The following is a 27876-nucleotide window of genomic DNA, read 5'->3' on the forward strand; positions in this document are numbered from 1 at the left end:
CTCGGAGAGGTCCTAGTTTATTCCCTGCTCAAATATAGCAGGCACAGAAATCTAATCGAGTCCATTTGCTCATCAGAGAAAGACAAATTCATCACTGCTGTTCTGCTTTGACTTCCCTGATCGTCCAGACTTGGAGATCAGCACAGTTCTATCCGGTTTGAGAGTGCAGAGTTCATCCAGACCATAATCCTGAGCACAGCCCCCCGCAAAGGTGAAGATAGGATACTTCTCTTTCAGAGACGAGGAGCCCAATACCTAGAAGAAAAGAATAAAATTCACCAGATCACAACCCGCTCTCATAACACAAAGTAACTGGTCAGGGTCAACAGTTCAAAAGGAGCTGCTTCAAGCTATTGAAAAGGAGATTCCGTGTCAGAAGACATGAACGACGCTGGTGATTTGTTTAATGAACTTACTGTTCATTAAGGTTAGGGATGCAGTGGGGAATGGGATAACTTCTAAGAGAGCAGAATTACACCGGGCTGAATCCTTACAGCGGCAATTCCGAGATATTTACAGACGAGAATGGCCATTCAGCCCATCTTAATTTATTCAGAAAAACCTTACAGTCTCTCAACCGCTACATCAAATTGTTTTGTAAAGACCTCCTGGGTTTTCATTTCGAGCATTCCAGCCACAGAGTCTACTCAACAATTAATCACTTTCTGTATGAAGAACCACCTCTTGGTTTCAGACCTATCATTACATTTCACTGCAGTCAAAGAGGTTTACAGCATGGAAACAGGCCCTTTGGCCCAACTTGTCCATGCTGCCCAGTTGTTACCACTAAGCTAGTCCCAATTGCCCGTGTTTGGCCTATATCCCTCTATAACTACTTTGAACTGGAGTTGCTGAAATCTCAAGATTAGTTTGTAGTATTTAAGACTAAACTTTTCCCATATTATCCTGTATCCCTCTATAAAGAACTTTTAGATACTTGGTTTTCAGGCCTCTGGTTCACATTTTCTCTCACATGCCAGGTCCCTGACACGAGGATCTTTTCTTTGCAATTCCTTCAGAGTCTGAATACCTCCCATCCTTCTCAGTGACTAGAACTGGACTCGGTGCTCAGCATGGCATCTAACCAGAGTCCTGGCGCAATTGGGGAGTACTTAAACCTTTGAGTCAGTAAATTGTGACTTCAAGCCCCATAACAGAGACTAAAGTGAAAAATCCATGGCGAAATTCTATGTACCACAGGAGTGGCGCACTGTCAGAGGGTCAGTGCTGAGGGAGTGCCGCACTGTCAGAGGGTCAGTGCTGAGGGAGTGCCGCACTGTCAGAGGGTCAGTGCTGAGGGAGTGCCGCACTGTCAGAGGGTCAGTGCTGAGGGAGTGCCGCACTGTCAGAGGGTCAGTGCTGAGGGAGTGCCGCACTGTCAGAGGGTCAGTGCTGAGGGAGTGGCGCACTGTCAGAGGGTCAGTGCTGAGGGAGTGCCGCACTGTCAGAGGGTCAGTGCTGAGGGAGTGCCGCACTGTCAGAGGGTCAGTGCTGAGGGAGTGCCGCACTGTCAGAGGGTCAGTACTGAGGGAGTGCCGCACTGTCAGAGGGTCAGGACTGAGGGAGTGGCGCACTGTCAGAGGGTCAGTACTGAGGGAGTGCCGCACTGTCAGAGGGTCAGGACTGAGGGAGTGGCGCACTGTCAGAGGGTCAGTACTGAGGGAGTGCCGCACTGTCAGAGGGTCAGGACTGAGGGAGTGGCGCACTGTCAGAGGGTCAGTACTGAGGGAGTGCCGCACTGTCAGAGGGTCAGTACTGAGGGAGTGCTGCACTGTCAGAGGGTCAGTACTGAGGGAGTGGCGCACTGTCAGAGGGTCAGTGCTGAGGGAGTGCTTCACTGTCAGAGGGTCAGTATTGAGTGTGTCGCATTGTCAGAGGGTCAGTGCTGAGGGAGTGCCGCACTGTCAGAGGGTCAGTATTGAGAGAATGTCGCATTGTCAGAGGGTCAGTACTGATGGAGTGCCGCACTGTCAGAGGGTCAGTGCTGAGGGAGTGCTTCACTGTCAGAGGGTCAGTATTGAGAGTGTCGCACTGTCAGAGGGTCAGTGCTGAGGGAGTGCTGCACCGTCAGAGGGTCATCAGTGCTGAGGGAGTGCCGCACTGTCAGAGGGTCAGTGCTGAGGGAGTGCTGCACTGTCAGAGGGTCAGTGCTGAGGGAGTGCCGCACTGTCAGAGGGTCAGTGCTGAGGGAGTGCCGCACTGTCAGAGGGTCAGTACTGAGGGAGTGGCGCACTGTCAGAGGGTCAGTACTGAGGGAGTGGCGCACTGTCAGAGGGTCAGTACTGAGGGAGTGCCGCACTGTCAGAGGGTCAGTACTGAGGGAGTGCCGCACTGTCAGAGGGTCAGTGCTGAGGGAGTGCCGCACTGTCAGAGGGTCAGTGCTGAGGGAGTGCCGCACTGTCAGAGGGTCAGTGCTGAGGGAGTGCCGCACTGTCAGAGAGTCAGTGCTGAGGGAGTGCCGCACTGTCAGAGGGTCAGTACTGAGGGAGTGCCGCACTATCAGAGGTGCTATCTTTCGGATGAATGTTACATAGGACCCCCACTGCCCTCTGAGCTGGTGTAAAGGATCCCATGGCAGGAGAAAACCGTGTGACCTGTGACGCCTGCTGCACCGTTCAGTATGATCATGGGTTTCATCTCCACCTTCCTGCCCACTTCCCAAATCCCGATTCCCTGAGAGACCAAACATCTGTCTCCCCCAGCCTTAAGTAACATGAAATCTCTACCGGAGTGCTGTGGAGGCTTGTATAGATTTCTAGATATGAAAGGCATCAAGGGATTTAGGGACAGTGCGGGAAAACGGCTTGCAAGTGGAATGACAAAGCAAATGTGAGAGGCCGAATGGCCTACTCCTGCTCCTATTTCCTCTGGTCCCTGAACCGTTTGATCATCACTTTCTCTGAGATGTGTTAGATTGTTTTGATAGTATAGCCTAACATCCTCATGCCTTGACTAATTGCTGTTGTGTCTTGGTTGGTAGGGTTGAGTGTTGCATCTACTCAGCTTCCTCCATCTCTTTTGACTATTTCCCCACATACCTGCAGTTGCGTGCGAGTATTGCTGAATGTAGTCCACTCACACTTTGCCATATTAAATTTCACCTTTACACATTTTGTTCAGCCCATTCAGCTATTTTGATACCACTGTTTTTCCAAGTTTAGTATGGTCTATAAATGTACATTGCGTTTCTGAATAATGCAGTGTCACTGATGGCCAGGACTGAGGTTCCCCACTCAATACTCCACTCCACCACAGTCCAACATATTTCCTCGAATAATACTCACTTCCTACTGTACCGGCAATTCTCCAGGTTTTGCCCTACCTCCCCACAGCTTTGAGCGTAGCAAGTAGCCTTGTGTGTGAAACTTTATCAAACACTGCAGACTAACTCCACAGGCCCATCACCCTCTCCCGTAACAGCAGAGTGGAGTTATCATGTAAAGTCGGTCCTTCTCGGGATCATTCAAAGTATTTGGGTGGCACAGTGGGTTAGCACTGCTGCCTCACAGCGCCAGGGACCCGGGTTCCAGGGACCCGGGTTCAATTCCAGCCTCAGGTCACTGTCTGTGCGGAGTCTGCACGTTCTCCCCGTGTCTGCATGGATTTCTTCCGGGTGTTCCGGTTTCCTCCCACAGTCTGAAAGACGTGCTGGTTAGGATGCATTGGCCGTGCTAAATTCTCCCTCAGTGTACCCGAACAGACGCCGGAGTGTGGCGACTAAGGGATTTTCACAGTAACTTCATTGCAGTGTTGATGTAAGCCTACTTGTGACACTAATAAATAAACTTTTTTGAAGTGCAGGTGGATGAATATTTGAGAGATGGCGGAAGAGAGGGTGATGGGGAAACGGCACAGAAAGGGAGCTGAGGCCGGCACAGGTCAGCCATGATGGTATTGAACGGTGGGGCGGGCTTGAAGGGCCTGGTGGCCACTCCTGCTTCTAGTTCTTGTGTTGTTCTCCGCTTTGACTGATCTGAGTGCAGCAACGGACTGGGACACCCTGGCTCCAACATCATGGGAATCTCTGGCATAGGATAGGCAGCAACACAGAAAGAAGCCTGCTAAAGTTTATTTTCAGTTCAATATGTTACTACGTCATTTAGTTACTTCTTCAAATTGGAACGTTTCATTTCCTCGCACCAAATTCCAACCCAGCGACAACTTTTACGGAACAGACTTACTGTTCAGAATGACGTGGCACTCACCATTGTGACATTTTGACACAACTCTTCAAAATCCTCCTTTGTCTTTGCATAAAACCCAATGGTACAGCTGGGATCCATCTTACTGAAGGACAGCTTTCTCGGAGAGATGCAATGAAAAGACTGTGGAATAAATAAATTAGCCATTAATGGAGAGTTCCTGTTTTTTTATTTAAGTGAAATACTTCCACCTTCCTCTGACCCCCCCAATACATATCTGGAAGATGAGGTTCACAAGATCATCAGTTCAGCCTTCCTTCAGCTTGACTGAAGGGGGTGAAAGATATAAATTATTAGCTTCGCTTTCCACTCCTAGTTATTATGGAGAATGTGGGTATCAGGCGAGATCACGACTGGCTCAGCTGTGATGCCCATACAGCCTGTTAACGTTTGATCACATGAATGATGTTTTTTTAAATTCATTTGTGGGACATGGGTGTCGCTGGCTGGCCAGCATTTATTGCCCATCCCTAGTTGCCCCTTGAGAAGGTGGTGGTGAGCTGCCTTCTTGAATCGCTGCAGTCCACGTGCTGCGGGTTGACCCACAATGCCGTTAGGAGCCCCGAACTCCAAGATTCTGACTCGGGGACCGCGAAGGAACGGCGAAGTATTTCCAAGTCAGGATGGTGAGTGGCTTGGAGGGGAACTTGCAGGTGGTGGTGTTCCACATGTATCTGCTGCCCTTGTCCTTCTAGATGGAAGTGGTCGTGGGTTTGGAAGGTGCTGTCTAAGGATCTTTGGTGAGTTGCTGCAGTGTATCTTGTAGATAGTACACACTGCTGCTACTGAGCGTCGGTGGTGGAGGGAGTGGATGTTTGTAGATGTGGTGCCAAGCTTGTGGGCTGCTTTGTCCTGGATGGTGTTGAGCTTGAGTGTTGTTGGAGCTGCAGCCATCCAGGCAAGTGGGCAGTTTGGTGTGGTGCTGGAGGGCACCCCACTGCCATGGATCAGCATCCCAGCAAGAAATCAATGTATTCAGGACAGATAAGATTTTAAAAAATAAATTTAAAACAGAAATTCAAGACAGACTAATTTACATATACAAAATGTTCCACAATTAGTCTATGTGTTGTTCAACACTTTCTGCTCCAAACCATGAGTATGCAGCCTCTTGTTCTACCAACCCCCAAGGGATTTAAGAGGGAACTCTGACTGTATTAAGTGGGGGAATAAAATATTTATATCAGTACAGGGAATTAGCAGTCAGTGAACTGAGGAAGGGGAAACAGAAAATCTGATGCAAAGTTTCCTCTCGACTCACCTTCCTATCACCCAGAATGACGAGGGAAATAAAGGAATACTATCACCTTCAATTCCTCCTCCAAGTCACGCACTGACTGGGAAATATATCGCTATTCCTTTGCTGTTGCTGGGTCAAAATCTAAGCAGTGCCTTGACAGCGCTGTGGGTGGACCCTCACCACACAGACTGCAGTGGTTCAAACCAGCAACTCATTGCCACCTTCTGAGGGTCAATTAGGATTTTTTTTTTTAAGTTTATGTATTAGTCACAAGTATGGCTTACATTAACACTGCAATGAAGTTACTGTGAAATTCCCCTATAATGAAGTGTGATCTTTGCCAGTAATACCCACATTCCATGAATGAAATAAAACAAAATTGCTCTGACCAGGAGATTTCCATCCCTCCCAACCACCCCCTCAGCCTTCTCCCTAAGGAGCAGTAACTCTCAATTGGGTCCAGTAAAGATGACCATCCGCACCATTTCCCTCCCCCCCTCTCCCTGCCACCCCCTGAAATAGTTGCTTTGGGCATTGCTTCAGCTGAGCCCAAATGCTGTTTTTTTGATTAGTGTCACGAGTAGGCTTACATTGACACTGCGATGAAGTTACTGTGAAAATCCCCCAGTCGCCACACTCCGGCGCCTGTTCGGGTAACACTGAGGGAGAATTTAGCACGGCCAATCCACCCTAACCAGCACGTCTTTCGGACTGTGGGAGGAAACCGGAGCACCCGGAGGAAACCCACGCAAATACGGGGAGAACGTGTAAACTCCACACAGTCAGTGACCCAAGCTGGGAATTGAACCTGGGATCCTGGCGCTGTGAGGCAGCAGTGCTAACCCACTGTGCCACCGAGCTGCCCTAATGCTACAATTTTCAGAGCAAGCACCTGTTTGATCTCTCACAAGAAAGGTGAATGGTTTCCATTTCCTCTGGTGGTAATTATAGTGTACTGGTTAATAACTGTACACCAAGTTCCTCTTTCTAGAATGGTAATTTTGAAACAGAGTTGGCAGCTGCATTGAAATAATACGGACACATCTGATTTTACCAATGAGAAAATCATCTTTCTAATGTCAAACTAGACAGTTCTAAACTGGACATTCAATTTAGTCTTTCCAGCCTTCAAAATATACACCCGTCCCCAGTTGTACAATCATTAAGGCCCCGCCCCCGGCCCCGGCCCAGCCCCGCCCAGCCCAGCCCAGCCCAGCCCCGGCCGGCCCAGCCCAGCCCCCAGACCCCCGGCCCCAGCCCCGCCCCCGGCCCCAGCCCAACCGTGCAGCATTGCTCACCTCCAACAGAAAGTCAGGTTTAGTGACATCCACGACAGACTGGCAGTAGTGAGGGTCCAAATACAGCAAGAAATCATCTGCAAAACAACACCACCAATTACTTTATACCCTGTTTCATTATAACCCATACTTCCGCCCAATACAAAAGTAATCTCAGCTGACATGGTTTAGGGACAGTGAAACAGTGTTCAATGTTTGTAATCATGGAGAGCAGAAGGAGATTAAACATTAACAGAATGCTCCTGATCATTATCCTGTGACTCCTCATGGATGTATATGTGGATTAGGATAACCCTGATGTGTGGACATTCAACACAAGATCGGTCACATTGACAAAGAGATAAATATGATTTCTTTCTTATGCTGGGGCTAAAACCTCCCTTTCATTTTTTTCATATAATATAATCCTGGTGAAACAATAAAATTATTTATTTTTAAAAATTGGACAAAGGCTTAAACAGACTAAAGCCACAACTGGCTATGACTCACACAAAAGGAATTTCTGGCCTTCAGACCAGCAGCAACCTCGTTAATTCTGAAGATGCACTAATGCCCCTGTGACGACAGAGATCAAATCCCAACGAATCATACAAAAACCCTCTACACTTCTGAAGTTAGGCACTTAGCCAATGGAGAGGATCTATCTGCAAGGACGAAGGAACTTTGAAATCTCTGTAGAACTCATTAATGATTGAAATATTAACCACCTCAAGAATCCAGACAAGGAATTTACACATCCTTTGCCCAAACAAAGGTGGCCAAGTGCAGAATGGAACAGAGTTCTACAGATTAGAATCTCTGCAGTGAAGAGAGACGCCACTTGGCCCATCAAGTCTGCACCGACTCTCCCGAAACAGCATTCCACTCAGTTTGCAGCTCGCTGACTGTGAAGGAATACACCATCAGACTTTGATTTTGCATTCTGGACTCACGTGAGACTACAGTAATTACCGTCTCTCCTTGCCTGGTACCTCTTTGTTTCTCTTATCCCTCTTTTATTGCTTGAACGTACTGAAGGCTACAGAAGCATCCCCTTCCCGCCACATTTTGATGGCATGTAAAATAAATTAACCCTTTGAGTTCACTCTATCTCGAAATTGCTGCGGGATTATTAACAAAATTTGGATCACACCAAAACGGAGGAGGTTGGGAAAATATGCCACCACATATAAAAGGGTGAAATCAAAATCAAAAACACTTTAGCTGACAAGTGGCCAGAAACATTCGTGCCGACATTCCATGAATGAATTAAAGAAAAGAGAAATCAGGCTTGTTTAAATTTAAACCCCCACTTGTCTGTACCACTTGTTTGATGTCGTGCCAAGCCAATTGATCATTCCTCTTATGAGAGCCCAGATATATGAATAGTGATAAGATATTTGGGAGTAAGGTGGTCACAGCAAAGTACTGCCCAGTGCGCTGGTCAGGAGTCAAAGAACAAAGAACAGTATAGCACAGGAACAGACCCTTCGACTCACCAAGTCTGTGCCGACACAGACTCTTTAACATTTTCTTGCCTCTACGTGGTCCATATCCCTCTATTTCCTGCCTATTCATGTATCTATCCAGATGCCTCTTGAACATTGTTACAGAATCAGATTCCACCACCTCCTCCAGCAGCGCGTTCCAGGCATTCACCACCCTCTGTGTGGAAAACTTGCCTCTTACATCTCTTTTAAAATTTATCCCTCTCACACTTAACCTATGCCCCTGAGCAATTGACTCTTCGACCCTGGGAAAAAGACTCTGATTATCCACTCTATCCAAGCCTGTCATAATCTTGTAAACCTCTATCAGGTCCCCCCTCATCCCCCAACGCTCCAATGAAAACAATCCAACTTTGTTCAGCCTTTCTTCATAGTCCATATCCCCCAAACCAGGCAACATCCTGGTAAATCTCTTCTGCACCCTTTCCAATGCATCAACATCTTTCTGGTAAGTCACTGGAAAGGAAGCCCTAGCTGGTTTCTGTCTCCTTAAATCTGGGCCCCAAAGCCTGGCCAAAGGATATAACCTGGGAGCTTCCTCACCTGGCTGGATCCAACAAGCTTACCCAACCCAGCCTTCCCCAGTCCACCCCCTCTGTGTGCTGGATCCTGGGGGAAAAGAAAACTGCGACCAATTCACGGGAAACGTCTGGAAATTCCTCTGTGGCACATCACGAGGAACCCGGTAAAGGCAATGTTCTCTTATCTCAGGAACTTTTTCAGTTCCTCTTCAAAGAGCTGTGGTAACCCCATACTCACCATGACACATAAACCTGTTTCTGTATGACGATGACTAAAAAAATATACTTCTCAGAATCCAATATCAGTTTAAAGTTTATTTATTAGCGTCACAAGTAGGCTCACATTAACACTGCAATGAAGTTAGTGTGAAAATCCCCGAGTCGCCACACTCCAGTGCCTGTTCGGGTATACTGAGGGAGAATTTAGCATGGCCAATGCACCCTAACCAGCACGTCTTTCAGACTGTGGGAGGAAACCGGAGCACCCGGAGAAAACCCACGCAGACACGGGGAGAACGTGCAAACTACCCACAGACAGTGACCCAAGCTGGGAATCGAACCCGGGTCCCTGGCGCTGTGAGGCAGCAGTGCTAGCCACTGTGCCACCATGCTGCTGGGAATGGAACCCGGGTCCCTGGCGCTGTGAGGCAGCAGTGCTAATCACTGTGCCACCGTGCTGCCGGGAATCGAACCTGGGTCCCTGGCGCTGTGAGGCAGCAGTGCTAACCACTGTGATACCATGCTGCCGGGAATCGAACCCAGGTCCCTGGCGCTGTGAGGCAGCAGTGCGAACCACTGTGATACCGTGCTGCCGGGAATGGAACCCGGGTCCCTGGCGCTGTGAAGCAGCAGTGCTAACCACTGTGCCACCGTGCTGCCGGGAATGGAACCCGGGTCCCTGGCGCTGTGAGGCAGCAGTGCTAACCACTGTGATACCATGCTGCCGGGAATCGAACCCGGGTCCCTGGCGCTGTGAGGCAGCAGTGCGAACCACTGTGATACCGTGCCGGTCATTCTCCATCTTCACATTTAAATGGCAGATCCATAGAATCCAAATAACCGAATGCGACGACACGGATTCCCTTCATTTAAAAATAAATCTGATACTTTCTGAACCAGTAGAAAAACTAAAATCTTTTGGATTTAATACCATTCCAGGTGAGTTATCTACTGCATTCTCTTCTAAGTCTCCAGTTCCTTCACCAATACAAGGTACCAGCACTAGACCGAGTAGGCTTGAAGGGCCGAATGGCCTACTTTTGCTTCTATTTTCTATGGAGTTTTTACTCTGAATTCGCCGCAGCCTGCTGTTTTCCAGCTACAGTGATTTTCACTTTGCACTCATTGGTCAAGAGCAATCAAATCTTATTCACTTTCCCTGTGGCTGCCCGACACTGCTGGCTCATTCTCATTAATGATGCGCCGTCACTGATGACTCCCTCTTCCTCATCACTTTCCTTTGCACCCCCCAACGCCCCCGCTCCACTCCAGCATGAACATGAACTCTACTTCCAACACCTACCTTGAAAGCCAATGAAGTAAAGCGAGTGTTTGGGTTTCCCACCAATGATTCCAATGCAACATTCAAGCTTCAGAATCTCCTACAAACAAACAAGGATTAGACTCTGGGTACATTCGGAGGAAAAGCAGGATAAGAGGGCGATGGGGAGCAGGCGGGAAAGTGGAGTTGAGGCCAGGATAAGATCACCCGTGACCATGCTCAATGGCGGAGCGGGCTCGAGGGGCTGGAATGCCACTCCCGCTCCTAACTGCTATGTTCCTGTGCACATTGCCAAGCCATTTTGTTTAGCAAGGCCACATAAAAGGTGGAATTGTGGAGGTGGGAGCGGGTGCGTACCAGAAACTGTAAGAACCAGCCACCGACAGCAGAAAGACACGGGGTGGAATTTTCTCATCCTGCCGCCGCGGGGAATCGTAGCGGGCGGGACACGGGCCATGCCTGTTGACCTCGGGCGGGATTTACCGGTCCTGGGGCGAGCGCGACGGGAAAATCCCACCCAGAGCAGAGTGCTAGGGACTGATGCTGCTGTTTGGGGATGGGCAATGATTGCAAACTCCATTAAATATACAGTGCAGTGTTTTATAAACATCAAAACACCGTGCATTTTAGTAGCAAAGCGAGCGACTTCCACCGTTAGTACATGAAGGAGATGGTACAGGGGTACACTGAAAGATTTCTAACTCAAATCATCGCAGCTTTAATGTCTACCTTCACACACTGCATGTAGACGGGATTGAGATTTTCTCCTCCCAGTCGAACAGGCACCAGGATAATAACGGACTTCCAGTCAAAACCAGGAACATTTCCGTCCTTTAACGGTGACTCACAGAGAGTCAGCACGTCTCCTTTGTACACTGTCTCAGAAGAGGAAAAAAAAAGTTGCCAACTTGCAAGTTGCTAGAAGCAGCATTCTGCTTAGAACAATGTAAAATACAAAACACACACATCAGAACTCTCATTATTCCCCACCCCAATATCGAGATTTGATCACCTGGCAGAGTTTTTGCAAGATTCAGACTCATAACTTCCAAAACGCAGGTTAAAAATCAAAGGTTACGAACAACCTCTTGAAGATTTGTGATCCATCCGTCATCAGCCAGTTTCTGTTTCAGTAACATTCCACATTACTGCGCTGGAAAGAGGCTATCTAACCCTCGGAGAAAGCAACTTGGTCACTTTGCCCCACTGACAGTCTGAACTCCAGTTGAGGGGTCAGGTGTCAGTCTGGACTCTGGTAACATTCTTGTCTCCGAGCTGGGAGGTCACGGGTTCAAGCCCCACCTCAGGTCAAAATCTAGACTGGCCCTTCAGTGTAGTATTGAGGGAGTGCTGCACTGCCGGGGGTGTCACCTTTTATGAGTTAAACTGGGGGCTCTTCTGCCCCCTCAGTGGATTCCACACCATTATCGTAACACGATCTGGACAAGGGGAGAGAATTCTTCCCTTCAATACTTAACCTTCACTCAACATTACCAATACAGGCTATCTGGGTATTTATTTCATTGCGGTTTACGGGACCGCGCTGAGTGAGTGTTAGCGGATCTTGTTTTCCTATCAACTGGAATGGTGGTGCAAAAGCAGTGCATAACCACCTATTCTTCAAGAGCAAATGTAGTACTTAATACCTGGGCAATTTTACACATTGCCGGGTAGATGCCAGTGTTGTAGCAATCAGTAGCTGTGTAGCTCCAACAACACCCAGGAAGCTCGACACCATCCAGGACAAAGCAACCCATTTGATTGGCGCCCCATCCACTAAAGTGAACATTTACTCCCTCCATCACCAAGTGTGTACCATCTACAAGGTGCACTGCCTCACCAAGCCCCCTTAGGCCGCACCTTCCAAAACCATCACCTCTGCCACCTAGGATAAGGGCAGCTTCCACATGGGAACACCACCACCGGGAGATTCCCCTCCAAGCCACGCACCACCCTGACTTGGAAGTATATCACCATTCCTTCAATGTCACTGGATCAAAATCCAGGAATTCCCTCCCTAACAACACTGTGGGTGTACCTATACCTCAGGGAATGCAGCGATTCAAGGCGGCGGCTCACCACCACCTTTTCAAGGGCAATTAGGGATGGGCAATAAATGCTGGCCAGCCAGCGACACCCATGTCCCATGAATGAATGAATATTTTAAAAACTAAATCAATCAGGAATGCAGCAATGGGAGGGGCGAGGACGTTACTTTACAGAATCTCTTCCAAAGCACAAGGAACTGAAAGTCAGATGACTGGTTCTGCAGGAAATAAATCTAATTAGAGTCGCTGAGGCTGGAATGTGATAGCAGAGAGTTCTGCCTATTTCTTCAGTGTCCTTTCACACTGCCAAAAACATACAGCTCCTCATCACTCAGCCAGAGGAAAGACTGAAGGAGCAAATCACCTTGGGCCACTCGCCTGTCAGCCTCCCTCCCGCTGGCAAAACTCTTGCTGCAGCACTCAACTATACCAACACCCAAAACAAACTCTGTGCGCTCTGAAAGCTCCTGATTCCAAATAAACCTGTTGGGACTTTAACCTGGTGTTGTGAGACTTCTTAGTGTGCTTACCCCAGTCCAACACCGGCATCTCCACCTCAAAACAAACTCAACAGTGTTTGGCTCAGAGTTTCCTGTGTACTGTATAAATACACACAAGGACTTTAACTTCAGCGCAAATCCTGATGCAGAAACGCGGGCTCCAACAAGCCTGACAACACACCCTTCCAACTGGACTAACATCACGAGCAGCTGAATGGAGAATTCAGCTGGAAAAGTGGCTCGAGAATAGGTCGATTGCCCAGATGAGTAGAATCATAGGGTGAAATCTTATTTAAAAATGGCAGAGTGTTAGAAACACGCCTGCTTTCCCTCCAAACTCTGCCAAAAAAAAAAAATCACACCGTCACGCAGGGCCTAAACACAGCGTCAAAACTCATGAGAAAAGAAGAACGGGCACCTTCCCCTCGCTCAGTGATGCAGCACTGAATGTGCACTCCTGTAAGGGCCAGGTAACACACTCACCTGTGCACTCCTGTAAGGGCCAGGTAACACACTCACCTGTGCACTCCTGTAAGGGCCAGGTAACACACTCACCTGTGCACTCCTGTAAGGGCCAGGTAACACACTCACCTGTGCAGTCCTGTAAGGGCCAGGTAACACACTCACCTGTGCAGTCCTGTGCTACATAGACAGCAACGTTAAGAGATTCAGAGTCTTCAGCCTTTTCTACTGCTCTCCTGGAAGAAATGGAGAACCAGGGTAATCAGAGTCAAATAAAGCAACGACAGTGATAAAAACATAACTGTAAGCGAACGTAGCTCCTTCGTCACACCCATCCTGTGGTGAAACTGTGCGGCCACCAGCAGCCTCTCAGCACCTGAACCGAGTGACATTCCTGTGTCGGTGCAGAGGTTAGTGATTCAACGCTGAAAGCCCCAGCCCGATCCTGCCCTGTCCCAGTGCCCGGACAGGGGTCACTGCTGGCAGTAATCACAGGGCAGTGATGGAGAGAAATGAGTTTGGGTTTATATTATAGCACATCGCACTATGAACTTACCCACAAGGCAAGAAGTAAAAGAGTGATATCATTTTGTACACGAGGCTCACTTCAACAATCCTGGGTCAAAACTTATCAAAGTTTAGGATAAGAACATAAGAACTAGGAGCAGGAGTAGGCCATCTGACCCCTCGAGCCTGCTCTGCCATTCAATAAGATCATGGCTGATCTTTTTGTGGACTCAGCTCCACTTACCCACCCGCTCACCATAACCCTTAATTCCTTTACCGTTCAAAAATGTATCTATCCTTGCCTTAAAAACATTCAACGAGGCAGCCTCAACTGCTGCACTGGGCAGGGAATTCCACAGATTCACAACCCTTTGTGTGAAGAAGTTCCTCCTCAACTCAGTCCTAAATCTGCTCCCCCTTATTTTGAGGCTATGCCCCCTCGTTCTAGTTTCACCCGCCAGTGGAAACAACTTCCCTGCTTCTATCTTGTCTATTCCCTTCATAATCTTATATGTTTCTATAAGATCTCCCCTCATTCTTCTGAATTCCAATGAGTATAGCCCCAGTCTACTCAGTCTCTCCTCATAAGCCAACCCTCTCAACTCCGGAATCAACCTAGTGAATCTCCTCTGCACCCCCTCCAGTGCCAGTATATCCTTTCTCAAGTAAGGAGACCAAAACTGTACACGGTACTCCAGGTGTGGCCTCACCAGCACCTTATACAGCTGCAACATAACCTCGCTGTTTTTAAACTCCATCCCTCGAGCAGTGAAGGACAAAATTCCATTTGCCTCCTTAATTACCTGCTGCACCTGCAAACCGACTCGTGATTCCTGCACAAGGACACCCAGGTCCCTCTGCACAGCAGCATGCTGCAATTTTTTACCATTGAAATAATAGTCCAATAATTATCCACCTGTCATATCTCAAGCTGGTCAGCCGAGCGACAGCACGGTTAATGGCTGCACTCTTGTCGCAACCTGGACATCTGCTTATTCATCTCATTTGCTATTTGTGGGATCGTACTATATTTCCCTGTATAATGGGGACTATACTTCCAAATCACTTCACAATAATGGATGACAGTTGGATGCTCGGTGTTCTATTAATGCAAGTTCTTTCTTTGCTGGGGTCGCAGATAGGTTTTACTCACTTGATTATGTGAGCTACAATGGATGGGCCATACCAGTCCCCAGCCTTCTTCCCAGATCTCTTCCCATATTCCACTAACTGATGCACTCCAAATGGGGCCTTGGGGTGATCTCCAAACCAGGAGATGATTTTCCGGTGCTCCGGTTCCTCTTTGTCCATGGTGTACTGGTCAACGTTGGCCCGTCTCCATGCCCGTGTGTGTGTTTGCGTCATGGTGCTTCTCTGCGTATCCCTGAGGCTTCTACTTCTGTCCAATTGCGAGCCAAGGACCTCAGAGAAAATTGGCCAGTTTAAAGTGCTAGATTTGGATGGCGATCTGGACTCAGCTTGAGCTTCAACAGACAGCAGCACGTCAGGCCAGGTCCAGTCTGAAAGGAAAAGAGGGACCGTTTACAAACCAGATACCAAAGAACAGAAATTCATCCCAGCGAACAAGATGCCCCTGGGGTTAGGCTGCCCCCCAGCACAGCAAGTCATCAGTTTTTACTAAAAAGGCTTAGTGGGTGAAATGTAGGGCATTCAATAGTGGCAGAGATATACCAGACCCCAGGCTGACCTTGCCCTCACTCAATACAGTCACATTTCTCAGCAGCAGCGGCTAGTTAGCGCCAGAAGAAGCAGCAGCCTGAGTTTCCCCCTCCTTCGCTCACAGACCATAACCTCAACATTGCCCAGAGATTGAGCCTTGGACCCGCTATCCTGTAAAATGGAGCTCTCGTTGCAACAGAGAAACAGGGCAGCACGGTGGCAGAGTGGTTAGCACTGCTACCTCACAGCACCAGGGACACGGGTTCGAATCCTGGCTTGGGTCACTGTCTTTGTGGACATACGTTCTCCCCGTAATGTGCAGGTTAACTGGATTGGCCACATTCTCCCCATGTCTGCGTGGGTTTCCTCCGGGTGCTCCGGTTTCCTCCCACAGTCCGAAAAACATGCTGGTTAGGGTGCGTTGTCCATGCTAAATTCTCCCTCAGTGTACCCAACAGGCGCCAGAGTGTGGTGACTGGGGGGATTTTCACAGTAACTTAATCGCAGTGTTAATGTAAGCCTACTTGTGACGCTAATAAATAAATTTTAAACTTAAATATTCAATTCTAAAACATGTAGGGAAGGAAAATTGGACATGGTGAGGTTTATTGCATACCAGCTCATCACACTTGCATGTTCTTAAGCTTCATTAGATTCCAGTTTCAGAGATACTGTAAAATCTGCAGCATTCCTTTGCCAGGTATTGCAGTACACTGACAAACTATTATATTGCACACGCTTTTGTCTCAGTGGATAATGTTGTGCTCAGTGCATCGCTTTGGCTGCAGTTAAGGCTAAGAGTTTTCTGTGGCATCCCAGGCTAGGATGTGTGTTGGGTACAGGGGGAGAGACACAGAGAGAGAATCAGGCAGGATTACTGATTGCAGATTGCTAGTCACTGATGCCTGCAGGAAGTGCCGGTATGTAGATGACATTAAAAAGGTTGGCGTGCAGCTGTAATGCCTCCCTCACTGGGGTAAATAGTACGGCACCACAGCTCCAGGTTCAAAACTGGCCAATTGGACAACCATCCCTCACATCTGTGCACCTCAGCAACAGTCAGCGCTTTCAGCAAGAGGAGAAAGAGAAAGGGGCCAGACTCACTTCGAGAGAGAAGATGGACAAGGAGTCCTTGAGCCAGTAACATCTGCCCGCTGCGTAACATGCAACCCCAGCCACAGTCCGTGGTCCACACAGAACCCTCCAGCTGGGGAAATTCACGCCTGTACGTCAGCCAGATCCGTGAGGCAAAGTCCTTCCGGAACAATTCCACCGAGGCAGATGGGGAATTCTGGTTGTTGCCCGACTCATAACTCGAGTCCGAGTTTGATGGTGAATCAGCTGCTGGGAAAAGGAAGCAGATGATATTATCGGCAGTTCTGACAGTTGGTGACTGACAAAGGCACCCTGTGTCCCAGTCCCTGAGGTGAACACAATACCTTCTGATTCAAAGCAGTAGCACCGTCCCAGGAGAAAAATGGGGGACGTTTTGCTGAAGTTCGTTCTCCCTTTCACCACCCAACCTATGAAGACACAAAAAAGAAACCAGATTAGTACAGCTGACTACTGAGAAAATGCTTCCCAGAAGTGCTGACAACAGCACTGGCTGAAGAGGAGATTATAGTCAGAAGTGAGAGTTAGCTGGATTAACACGAGTATAGAAATATGGGCTTGAATCATTAACTCCGTCTCCGCACTGATGCTGCCAGATCTTGTTCCAGTATTTTCTGTTTTAATTTCAGATTTCTCAAAGGCAATAAAAGCTGGCCAGGCCAGCAACTCCCACATCCCCTGAATGAATATCTTTAATATTCCCAGCATCCACAGTATATTGCTGCTATGTATTAAAACTCACGATTGTACAACATGCTGTGGGGATCAGGAATACATCTAGCCATTTCCCCGATCAGCTAAATATTTAAATTTAAATCAGGGTGAAAGGGGCAGGTTTGAGTGCAAGGGAAGCAGGGGTTAAAGTTCCCGGTCTATGCACAGTTAGTCGATCCGGGAGTTTGTGAACTCTCAGCTTCAGATCCAGTAACCGCTACAAGGGAGTACATGAGGAATCCAACCAAGGGCACACGGTCCCTCAGCAGTTGTTTAGACAAGGTCACGGAGAAGCACAGCCGACGTAGCCAAGGTGACACAGTACTTTCAGGACAGGGCCAGCAAACAAAGAGGAAAGAAAACAACATCTAGCAGTTGTGGAGACATTCCCATCGTTGCAAACTGAAAGCCTCACCATATTTGACATTATTCCACGTTGTCATCAGCTTAGCTTTAATCTTGTCCACCTCGTCTGGCTCATTCTGTTGCAGCTTCTCTGCTGAATTGCAGTGGCTGTTCCAGCCATTCTCATGATCGCTGGGTCCGGGAAGCAATTGCCTCTTTGAGTCTGAGGGACGCAAGTCTTCCTGGCTTTGGATGTACTGAACGGAGGAAGGTGAGACGGAATTCATTGATCATGTAGTTAATTGTGATAAGACACAGCATTGGTGGACAGTGCATTCAATCATTTGCCTCTTGGCCATCTAGGGTTAGAGTAAGAATCACCTGGAAGAGAGAGAAAACACAGATGAAGCAATTCAAACCCAGCAAAGTACGGCGGTCAGCAAATCCACATGGCAAAGAGCTACAAGCCAGGCAGGCTGAAGGCTGAACTGAATACAGGAGGAATGAGGCAGCCAATTTGATGCGAGTGCTTTTCAGACACATTTATTTTGCTTGGTACAAAATCTGTTTGTATAGTATTGAGATAATGCTGCCACTAGATCCACAATATGGCTGAGGCAGAGGGACCAATGATATGTTGTGAATTAGAAAACGCAAGGCTGGTGCCAGATCGCACGGTGACACAGTATTAGCACTGCTACCAGGGACCCGGGTTCGATTCCCAGCTTGTCTGTGCGGAGTCTGCACGTTCTCCCCATGTCTAAGCATGGGTTTCTTCCGGTTTCCTCCTACACGCCAAAGATGTGCTGGTTAGGTGCATAGGCCGTGCTAAATTCTCCCTCAGTGTACCAAACAGGCGCCGGAGTGTGGCGACAAGGGGATTTGCACAGTAACTTCATTGCCGTGTTAATGTAAGCCTTACTTGTGACACTAATAAATAAACTTTAAACTGAAAAAACGTCCTGGTAAATCCCCTCTGTAATGTGATCGTATCCTTCTTGTAGTTTGGTGAGCAGGACTGTACGCAGTACTATAGCAGTGGCCTGACTGATATTTGAAGGGATCCTCATCCCTCTCTGCCTCTTTTCCACTGTTCCTGGACCATGAGTTCTGGGAGCTGCACTCTCTGTGTTAAATGGAACAATGGGATCAGTCTGTCCAACTGTGGAAAAACTTCCGGGCAAATACTGGGTTCCAAAAGCAGAGAGAAAGCACACGAAGCAATTCTTATTACTGCACAGCCCAGATCCAAATACTAACCTCCCAGTGTCACAACAGGACAAGCTGGGAAATACTGAATCCAGTGTAACCAGTCACCTTTCCTGTGATGTCATTCCCTACGTCTCTCAGTGTACCCGAACAGGCACCGGAGTGTGGCGACGAGGAGAATTTCACTGTGACTTCATTGCAGTGTTAATGGAAACTGACTTGTGACCATAAATTTTCTTTTGTGCCAGCTTTATTGGTTGCATTCGGGAGGTTGGCTGGGTTGCAGTTGTTAAAGTAATAATTTTAATAGATTGTTCTGATAAAGACTTACCATTCCAAATGAGAAACTGTTTTCTGAAACTGACATTCCTGCTCTGTATACTTGCTCCTTTTAGTCTTGTAAATGCCAAATAACTCAATCTTAAAAACCTGTATATACAATACAGGTCAATAAACCCATAACTTCAAATTAACACAGTGCGCGCTGCTACAGGTACAGTCAGTGCTGGGACAGTGCGTGCTGCTACAGGTACAGTCAGTGCTGGGACAGTGCGCGCTGCTACAGGTACAGTCAGTGCTGGGACAGTGCGCGCTGCTACAGGTACAGTCAGTGCTGGGACAGTGCGCGCTGCTACAGGTACAGTCAGTGCTGGGACAGTGCGCGCTGCTACAGGTACAGTCAGTGCTGGGACAGTGCGCGCTGCTACAGGTACAGTCAGTGCTGGGACAGTGCGCGCTGCTACAGGTACAGTCAGTGCTGGGACAGTGCGCGCTGCTACAGGTACAGTCAGTGGCGGGACAGTGCGCGCTGCTACAGGTACAGTCAGTGGCGGGACAGTGTGCGCTGCTACAGGTACAGTCAGTGCTAGGACAGTGCGCGCTGCTACAGGTACAGTCAGTGCTGGGACAGTGCGCGCTGCTACAGGTACAGTCAGTGCTGGGACAGTGCGCGCTGCTACAGGTACAGTCAGTGCTGGGACAGTGCGCGCTGCTACAGGTACAGTCAGTGCTGGGACAGTGCGCGCTGCTACAGGTACAGTCAGTGCTGGGACAGTGCGCGCTGCTACAGGTACAGTCAGTGGCGGGACAGTGCGCGCTGCTACAGGTACAGTCAGTGCTGGGACAGTGCGTGCTGCTACAGGTACAGTCAGTGCTGGGACAGTGCGCGCTGCTACAGGTACAGTCAGTGCTGGGACAGTGCGCGCTGCTACAGGTACAGTCAGTGGCGGGACAGTGTGCGCTGCTACAGGTACAGTCAGTGGCGGGACAGTGCGCGCCGCTACAGGTACAGTCACTGGCGGGACAGTGTGCGCTGCTACAGGTACAGTCAGTGGCGGGACAGTGCGGCTGCTACAGGTACAGTCAGTGGCGGGACAGTGCGCGTTGCTACAGGTACAGTCAGTGCTGGGACAGTGCGCATTGCTACAGGTACAGTCAGTGCTGGTAGAGTGCGCACTGCTACAGGTACAGTCAGTGCTGGGACAGTGCGCGCTGCTACAGGTACAGTCAGTGCTGGGACAGTGCGTGCTGCTACAGGTACAGTCAGTGCTGGGACAGTGCGCGCTGCTACAGGTACAGTCAGTGGCGGGACAGTGTGCGCTGCTACAGGTACAGTCAGTGGCGGGACAGTGCGCGCTGGTACAGGTACAGTCAGTGGCGGGACAGTGCGCGCTGCTACAGGTACAGTCAGTGGCGGGACAGTGTGCGCTGCTACAGGTACAGTCAGTGGCGGGACAGTGTGCGCTGCTACAGGTACAGTCAGTGGCGGGACAGTGCGTGCTGCTACAGGTACAGTCAGTGCTGGGACAGTGCGCGTTGCTACAGGTACAGTCAGTGCTGGGACAGTGCGCGCTGCTACAGGTACAGTCAGTGCTGGGACAGTGCGTGCTGCTACAGGTACAGTCAGTGCTGGGACAGTGCGCGCTGCTACAGGTACAGTCAGTGCTGGGACAGTGCGCGCTGCTACAGGTACAGTCAGTGGCGGGACAGTGCGCGCTGCTACAGGTACAGTCAGTGCTGGGACAGTGCGCGCTGCTACAGGTACAGTCAGTGCTGGGACAGTGCGCGCTGCTACAGGTACAGTCAGTGCTGGGACAGTGCGCGCTGCTACAGGTACAGTCAGTGGCGGGACAGTGCGCGCTGCTACAGGTACAGTCAGTGCTGGGACAGTGCGTGCGCTGCTACAGGTACAGTGAGTGCTGGGACAGTGCGCGCTGCTACAGGTACAGTCAGTGCTGGGACAGTGCGCGCTGCTACAGGTACAGTCAGTGGCGGGGCAGTGCGCGCTGCTACAGGTACAGTCAGTGGCGGGACAGTGCGCGCTGCTACAGGTACAGTCAGTGCTGGGACAGTGCGCATTGCTACAGGTACAGTGAGTGCTGGGACAGTGCGCGCTGCTACAGGTACAGTGAGTGCTGGGACAGTGCGCGCTGCTACAGGTACAGTCAGTGCTGAGACAGTGCGCGCTGCTACAGGTACAGTCAGTGCTGGGACAGTGCGCATTGCTACAGGTACAGTGAGTGCTGGGACAGTGCGCGCTGCTACAGGTACAGTGAGTGCTGGGGCAGTGCGCGCTGCTACAGGTACAGTCAGTGCTGGGACAGTGCGCGCTGCTACAGGTACAGTCAGTGCTGGGACAGTGCGCGCTGCTACAGGTACAGTCAGTGCTGGGACAGTGCGCGCTGCTACAGGTACAGTCAGTGGCGGGACAGTGCGCGCTGCTACAGGTACAGTCAGTGGCGGGACAGTGCGCGCTGCTACAGGTACAGTCAGTGGCGGGACAGTGCGCGCTGCTACAGGTACAGTCAGTGCTGGGACAGTGCGCGCTGCTACAGGTACAGTCAGTGGCGGGACAGTGCGCGCTGGTACAGGTACAGTCAGTGCTGGGACAGTGCGCGCTGCTACAGGTACAGTCAGTGCTGGGACAGTGCGCGCTGCTACAGGTACAGTCAGTGCTGGGACAGTGCGCGCTGCTACAGGTACAGTCAGTGCTGGGACAGTGCGCGCTGCTACAGGTACAGTCAGTGCTGGGACAGTGCGCGCTGCTACAGGTACAGTCAGTGCTGGGACAGTGCGCGCTGCTACAGGTACAGTCAGTGCTGGGACAGTGCGTGCTGCTACAGGTACAGTCAGTGCTGGTAGAGTGCGCGCTGCTACAGGTAGTCAGTGCTGGGACAGTGCGCGCTGCTACAGGTACAGTCAGTGCTGGGACAGTGCGCGCTGCTACAGGTACAGTCAGTGCTGGGACAGTGCGCGCTGCTACAGGTACAGTCAGTGGCGGGGCAGTGCGCGCTGCTACAGGTACAGTCAGTGGCGGGACAGTGCGCGCTGCTACAGGTACAGTCAGTGCTGGGACAGTGTGTGCTGCTACAGGTACAGTCAGTGCTGGGACAGTGCGCGCTGCTACAGGTACAGTCAGTGCTGGGACAGTGTGCGCTGCTACAGGTACAGTCAGTGGCGGGACAGTGCGCGCTGCTACAGGTACAGTCAGTGCTGGGACAGTGCGCGCTGCTACAGGTACAGTCAGTGCTGGGACAGTGCGCGCTGCTACAGGTACAGTCAGTGGCGGGACAGTGCGCGCTGCTACAGGTACAGTCAGTGGCGGGACAGTGCGCGCTGCTACAGGTACAGTCAGTGCTGGGACAGTGCGCGCTGCTACAGGTACAGTCAGTGCTGGGACAGTGCGCGCTGCTACAGGTACAGTCAGTGCTGGGACCGTGCGCGCTGCTACAGGTACAGTCAGTGCTGGGACAGTGCGTGCTGCTACAGGTACAGTCAGTGCTGGGACAGTGCGCGCTGCTACAGGTACAGTCAGTGCTGGGACAGTGCGTGCTGCTACAGGTACAGTCAGTGCTGGGACAGTGCGCGCTGCTACAGGTACAGTCAGTGCTGGGACAGTGCGCGCTGCTACAGGTACAGTCAGTGCTGGGACAGTGCGCGCTGCTACAGGTACAGTCAGTGCTGGGACAGTGCGCGCTGCTACAGGTACAGTCAGTGCTGGGACAGTGCGCGCTGCTACAGGTACAGTCAGTGCTGGGACAGTGCGTGCTGCTACAGGTACAGTCAGTGCTGGTAGAGTGCGCGCTGCTACAGGTAGTCAGTGCTGGGACAGTGCGCGCTGCTACAGGTACAGTCAGTGCTGGGACAGTGCGCGCTGCTACAGGTACAGTCAGTGCTGGGACAGTGCGCGCTGCTACAGGTACAGTGAGTGCTGGGACAGTGCGCGCTGCTACAGGTACAGTCAGTGCTGGGACAGTGCGCGCTGCTACAGGTACAGTCAGTGCTGGGACAGTGCGCGCTGCTACAGGTACAGTCAGTGCTGGTAGAGTGCGCGCTGCTACAGGTACAGTCAGTGCTGGGACAGTGCGTGCGCTGCTGCAATCCGTCACTCTGAATCTCTCTCCTCCTTTTGGACAGTAGTTAATATCCTCCTCTGACCATGTTTTTGGCTACGTGTCCCAATATCTTCTCTAGCTCAGTGTTTAATTTGGGTGATTACACTCCTGTAAAATACCGTGGCATATTTTGTGTTAAAAGCATAAACACAAGTTGTTGGTGTCAACAATGAGAACTTAAGTGTTCAACTGCAATCAATGACTCTTCAATAACCCCACGATAATAAGTTAGCACTTTAACAACTTCACTGATGCTCAAACCGGAAAGGACCATACCAAGCTATTTTATTTTCGCTGAAGTGGCACTCACATTAACCAAGACAAAGAAGCAAAAAGATAAATAAATACCTGATCTGCTCTACAAGCAGCTGTCGTGGTTACAGACCTAAAACTGTGCTCAACAATTCACAGAGTTACAGCACGTCGAAAGCAGTGGAATCCTTCTCAGCTTGGAAACTGTTCCGTTATATTAAAACCAACATATGTTCTTCAGAAATAATTTGGCAAATAGTAAGCTTGTCAAATGCAGCTCAATGAAACTTATCATGACATCACAAAAACTCCATCATATCATAGGAAGAGCACACCCTGTCTAAAATAGGACACACCTCATTTTGCACCCTTCACAGAACATTAGTAAAGCGATGCTAAGATTTCTTACTGTTATTTTCCTCTGTGAATTGCAGACAAGTTAAATATTGGAACAACGATATGTTTCATAATATGAGAGTAGCCACCTACTAGTCCAACTTTAATTATTTGCAGAAAAATAATACCACCCTCTACACTATTGTCCTGAAATGTATATATCCTGCCTCTGAGCTGTTCCATCGAAGGTTCCCAAAAGTCCAAATGTGACCGTACACCGTCTGAATATGTTTAAAGCGCGGATGGATGGATTCCTGATCGGTAAGGGAATTAAGGGTTATGGGGATCAGGCGGGTAAGTGGTACTGATCCACGTCAGATCAGCCATGATCTTATTGAATGGCGGGGCAGGCTCGAGGGGCTAGATGGCCTCCTCCTGCTCCTATTTCTTATGTTCTTATAACTGTGTGGAAAGCAAGACACGCTGCACCACCTCCTATTCCAAATTTATCCCAGGATCTTCGAATTGTGGGACTCCTCATTTCTCTCACAATTCCTTCCTTCTTCAATTAACCAGTGATTTAAAAGCTGTGATCACCCTTTAATCATCCCTGAAATGCCTCTTCGCCCTCACCCACACCACTCACTCCTACAGTCTTTGGGTGACTCGACTCTCCTGCAGACTTTTTTATCTATTGAGACAAAAAAGTTCAGAATCAAAAGTTCACCCAATGGACCAACTAAAGGTCAGGATATTATTCCCTGCTAATGTATCAGTAACCACGCTCACAGCAGTTGTTACAGAATCAGTGTCTTCCCATGATCAGCTGAAGCAACACCACTGAAAATAAATCCAATGATCGACACGAGGAAGTGATTTGCAAAGCAGCCACAAGTCTGAGAGGGCAGACCCTGGGGGGGGTGAGAACTGCATGTAGGTCGTGGTATGGGATATCAAGACCAATGTGAGGAGTGAGATTTGTGATCAGAAGCAGTTTATAACCCCCCCCCCCCCCCCCCCCAGCCCCAGGTTCAGGGTTTGGAAGGTGGATATTCTAAACCAACGGGAACTTCAGCTGACGGAAGTAGCAGCTGACGGGTTTATCATCCCCCTCCAGCGGTCCCACGTCCTGTTCACAACAGGAAGCTAGGATTAGGGTTAAAACCATAGGATCGAAGGCCATTCAGCCCATTGAGCCTGCACTGACTCTCCGCAAGAGAATCTTACCCAGACTCATCCAATCCCTGTAACCCCACACATTTACCATGGTTAACCCCCCTAACCTACACATCTTGGGATACTGAAGGGGCAATCTACCACGGCCAATTCACCTAACCTACATGTCTGCGGACTGTGGGAGGAAACCCAAGTAGACGGAGGGAGAACGTGCAGACTCCACAGCGGCAGTCGCCCGAGGCACAGCCGGCAGTCGCCCGAGGCTGGAATTGAACCCGGGTCCCAGGCGCTGAGAGGCAGCAATGCTAACCACTGTGCCACTGCGCTGCTCCAGGGTCACTTAGGGTTGGAGTTAGGATTGGGATTAGGGGTAATCGGGGTCAGTTAGGGTCTGGGTTAGGGGGTCAAGGTTGATTTGACTTATTGTCACATGTATTAGTATACAGTTAGGGGTAGGGGCTAGGGGTCAAAGGGTCAGGGTTAGGGTCAGGACACTCTGAAGGTTTGAGCCTGACACCAAACTTGTCCCCACTCCAGGCCGGAGCTGCGATTGACATCCTCACACAGAGAGGGGGGGCTCCACACACAGAGAGGGGGGCTCCACACACAGAGAGGGGGGGCTCCACACACAGAGAGGGGGGGCTCCACACACAGAGAGGGGGGGCTCCACACACAGAGAGGGGGGGCTCCACACACAGAGAGGGGGGGCTCCACACACAGAGAGGGGGGGCTCCACACACAGAGAGGGGGGGCTCCACACACAGAGAGGGGGGGCTCCACACACAGAGAGGGGGGGGCTCCACACACAGAGAGGGGGGGCTCCACACACAGAGAGGGGGGGCTCCACACACAGAGAGGGGGGGCTCCACACACAGAGAGGGGGGGCTCCACACACAGAGAGGGGGGGCTCCACACACAGAGAGGGGGGGCTCCACACACAGAGAGGGGGGGCTCCACACACAGAGAGGGGGGGGCTCCACACACAGAGAGGGGGGGCTCCACACACAGAGAGGGGGGGCTCCACACACAGAGAGGGGGCGCTCCACACACAGAGAGGGGGGGCTCCACACACAGAGAGGGGGGGCTCCACACACAGAGAGGGGGGGCTTCACACACAGAGAGGGGGGGCTTCACACACAGAGAGGGGGGGCTTCACACACAGAGAGGGGGGGCTTCACACACAGAGAGGGGGGGCTTCACACACAGAGAGGGGGGGCTTCACACACAGAGAGGGGGGGCTTCACACACAGAGAGGGGGGGCTTCACACACAGAGGGGGGGGGCTTCACACACAGAGGGGGGGGCTTCACACACAGAGGGGGGGGGCTTCACACACAGAGGGGGGGGGCTTCACACACAGAGGGGGGGGGCTTCACACACAGAGAGGGGGGGCTTCACACACAGAGAGGGGGGGCTTCACACACAGAGAGGGGGGGCTTCACACACAGAGAGGGGGGGCTTCACACACAGAGAGGGGGGGCTCCACACACAGAGAGGGGGGGCTCCACACACAGAGAGGGGGGGCTCCACACACAGAGAGGGGGGGCTCCACACACAGAGAGGGGGGGCTTCACACACAGAGAGGGGGGGCTCCACACACAGAGAGGGGGGGCTCCACACACAGAGAGGGGGGGCTCCACACACAGAGAGGGGGGGCTCCACACACAGAGAGGGGGGCTCCACACACAGAGAGGGGGGGCTCCACACACAGAGAGGGGGGGCTCCACACACAGAGAGGGGGGGCTCCACACACAGAGAGGGGGGGCTCCACACACAGAGAGGGGGGGCTCCACACACAGAGAGGGGGGGCTCCACACACAGAGAGGGGGGGCTCCACACACAGAGAGGGGGGGCTCCACACACAGAGAGGGGGCGCTCCACACACAGAGAGGGGGGGCTCCACACACAGAGAGGGGGGGCTTCACACACAGAGAGGGGGGGCTTCACACACAGAGAGGGGGGGCTTCACACACAGAGAGGGGGGGCTTCACACACAGAGAGGGGGGGGGGCTTCACACACAGAGAGGGGGGGGGGCTTCACACACAGAGAGGGGGGGGGGCTTCACACACAGAGAGGGGGGGGGCTTCACACACAGAGAGGGGGGGGGCTTCACACACAGAGAGGGGGGGCTCCACACACAGAGAGGGGGGGGGCTTCACACAGAGAGGGGGGGCTCCACACACAGAGAGGGGGGGGGGGCTTCACACAGAAAGGGGGGGGGGGGCTTCACACAGAGAGGGGGGGGGCTTCACACAGAGAGGGGGGGGCTTCACACAGAGAGGGGGGGGGCTTCACACAGAGAGGGGGGGGGGCTTCACACAGAGAGGGGGGGGGGCTTCACACAGAGAGGGGGGGGGCTTCACACAGAGAGGGGGGGGCTCCACACACAGAGAGGGGGGGGGGCTCCACACACAGAGAGGGGGGGGGGGCTCCACACACAGAGAGGGGGGGGGGCTCCATACACAGGGTTAAACACAGAGGGGGGCTTCACACACAGAGAGGGGGGGCTCCACACACAGAGAGGGGGGGGGGCTCCATACACAGGGTTAAACACAGAGGGGGGCTTCACACAGACAGATTCTCAGAGGGGCCGCCTGTCCCCCTCAGACCCCCCTGCGCGCGCGCACACAGCCCTGTCACACACAGCCTTTCTTACCGCTCCTCTCCGGGCCGCTGCTCTTTACCGGGTGACTTTAACCCATCCTTTCCCCGCTTCTCCCTCCAGCCTCAGACTGAGTGAGCGGCCCCTCACACCCATTATCCCCGACACAGGGAGAGAGCGGCGACACAGCCAAACTCCGGCCCAGCGCCGCTAGAGCGCCCCCTGCAGCCCGGGAGGAGGGGCCCGCGCCCCGAGAGCGCCCCCTGCAGCCCGGGAGGAGGAGCCCGCG

The 27876-nt window shown here is 51.3% G+C and overlaps 1 protein-coding gene across 2 annotated transcripts; it reads right to left on the bottom strand.

Annotated features, from left to right (window-relative positions):
- atg4da (autophagy related 4D, cysteine peptidase a) lies at positions 1-27818 on the bottom strand. 2 transcript variants are annotated; one of them, XM_078206642.1, is made up of 11 exons: positions 27642-27818; positions 17689-17999; positions 16886-16969; positions 16551-16787; positions 14920-15286; positions 13425-13495; positions 10979-11124; positions 10271-10349; positions 6741-6817; positions 4206-4325; positions 1-255 (listed from the first exon to the last, which is right to left on the bottom strand). In XM_078206642.1, the coding sequence occupies exons 2-11, from the start codon at positions 17903-17905 to the stop codon at positions 73-75; spliced, it is 1581 nt and encodes a 526-aa protein (XP_078062768.1). In that variant the 5' UTR covers positions 17906-17999; positions 27642-27818; the 3' UTR covers positions 1-72. The 2 variants fall into 2 exon arrangements, with proteins under 2 accessions (XP_078062768.1, XP_078062767.1); XM_078206641.1 differs by having other exon boundaries at positions 16551-16790; positions 27642-27772.
- Positions 27819-27876: the final 58 nt, after the last annotated feature.

Source organism: Mustelus asterias, unplaced genomic scaffold (genome assembly GCF_964213995.1).
Source record: "Mustelus asterias unplaced genomic scaffold, sMusAst1.hap1.1 HAP1_SCAFFOLD_1675, whole genome shotgun sequence".
NCBI lineage: Eukaryota > Metazoa > Chordata > Chondrichthyes > Carcharhiniformes > Triakidae > Mustelus > Mustelus asterias.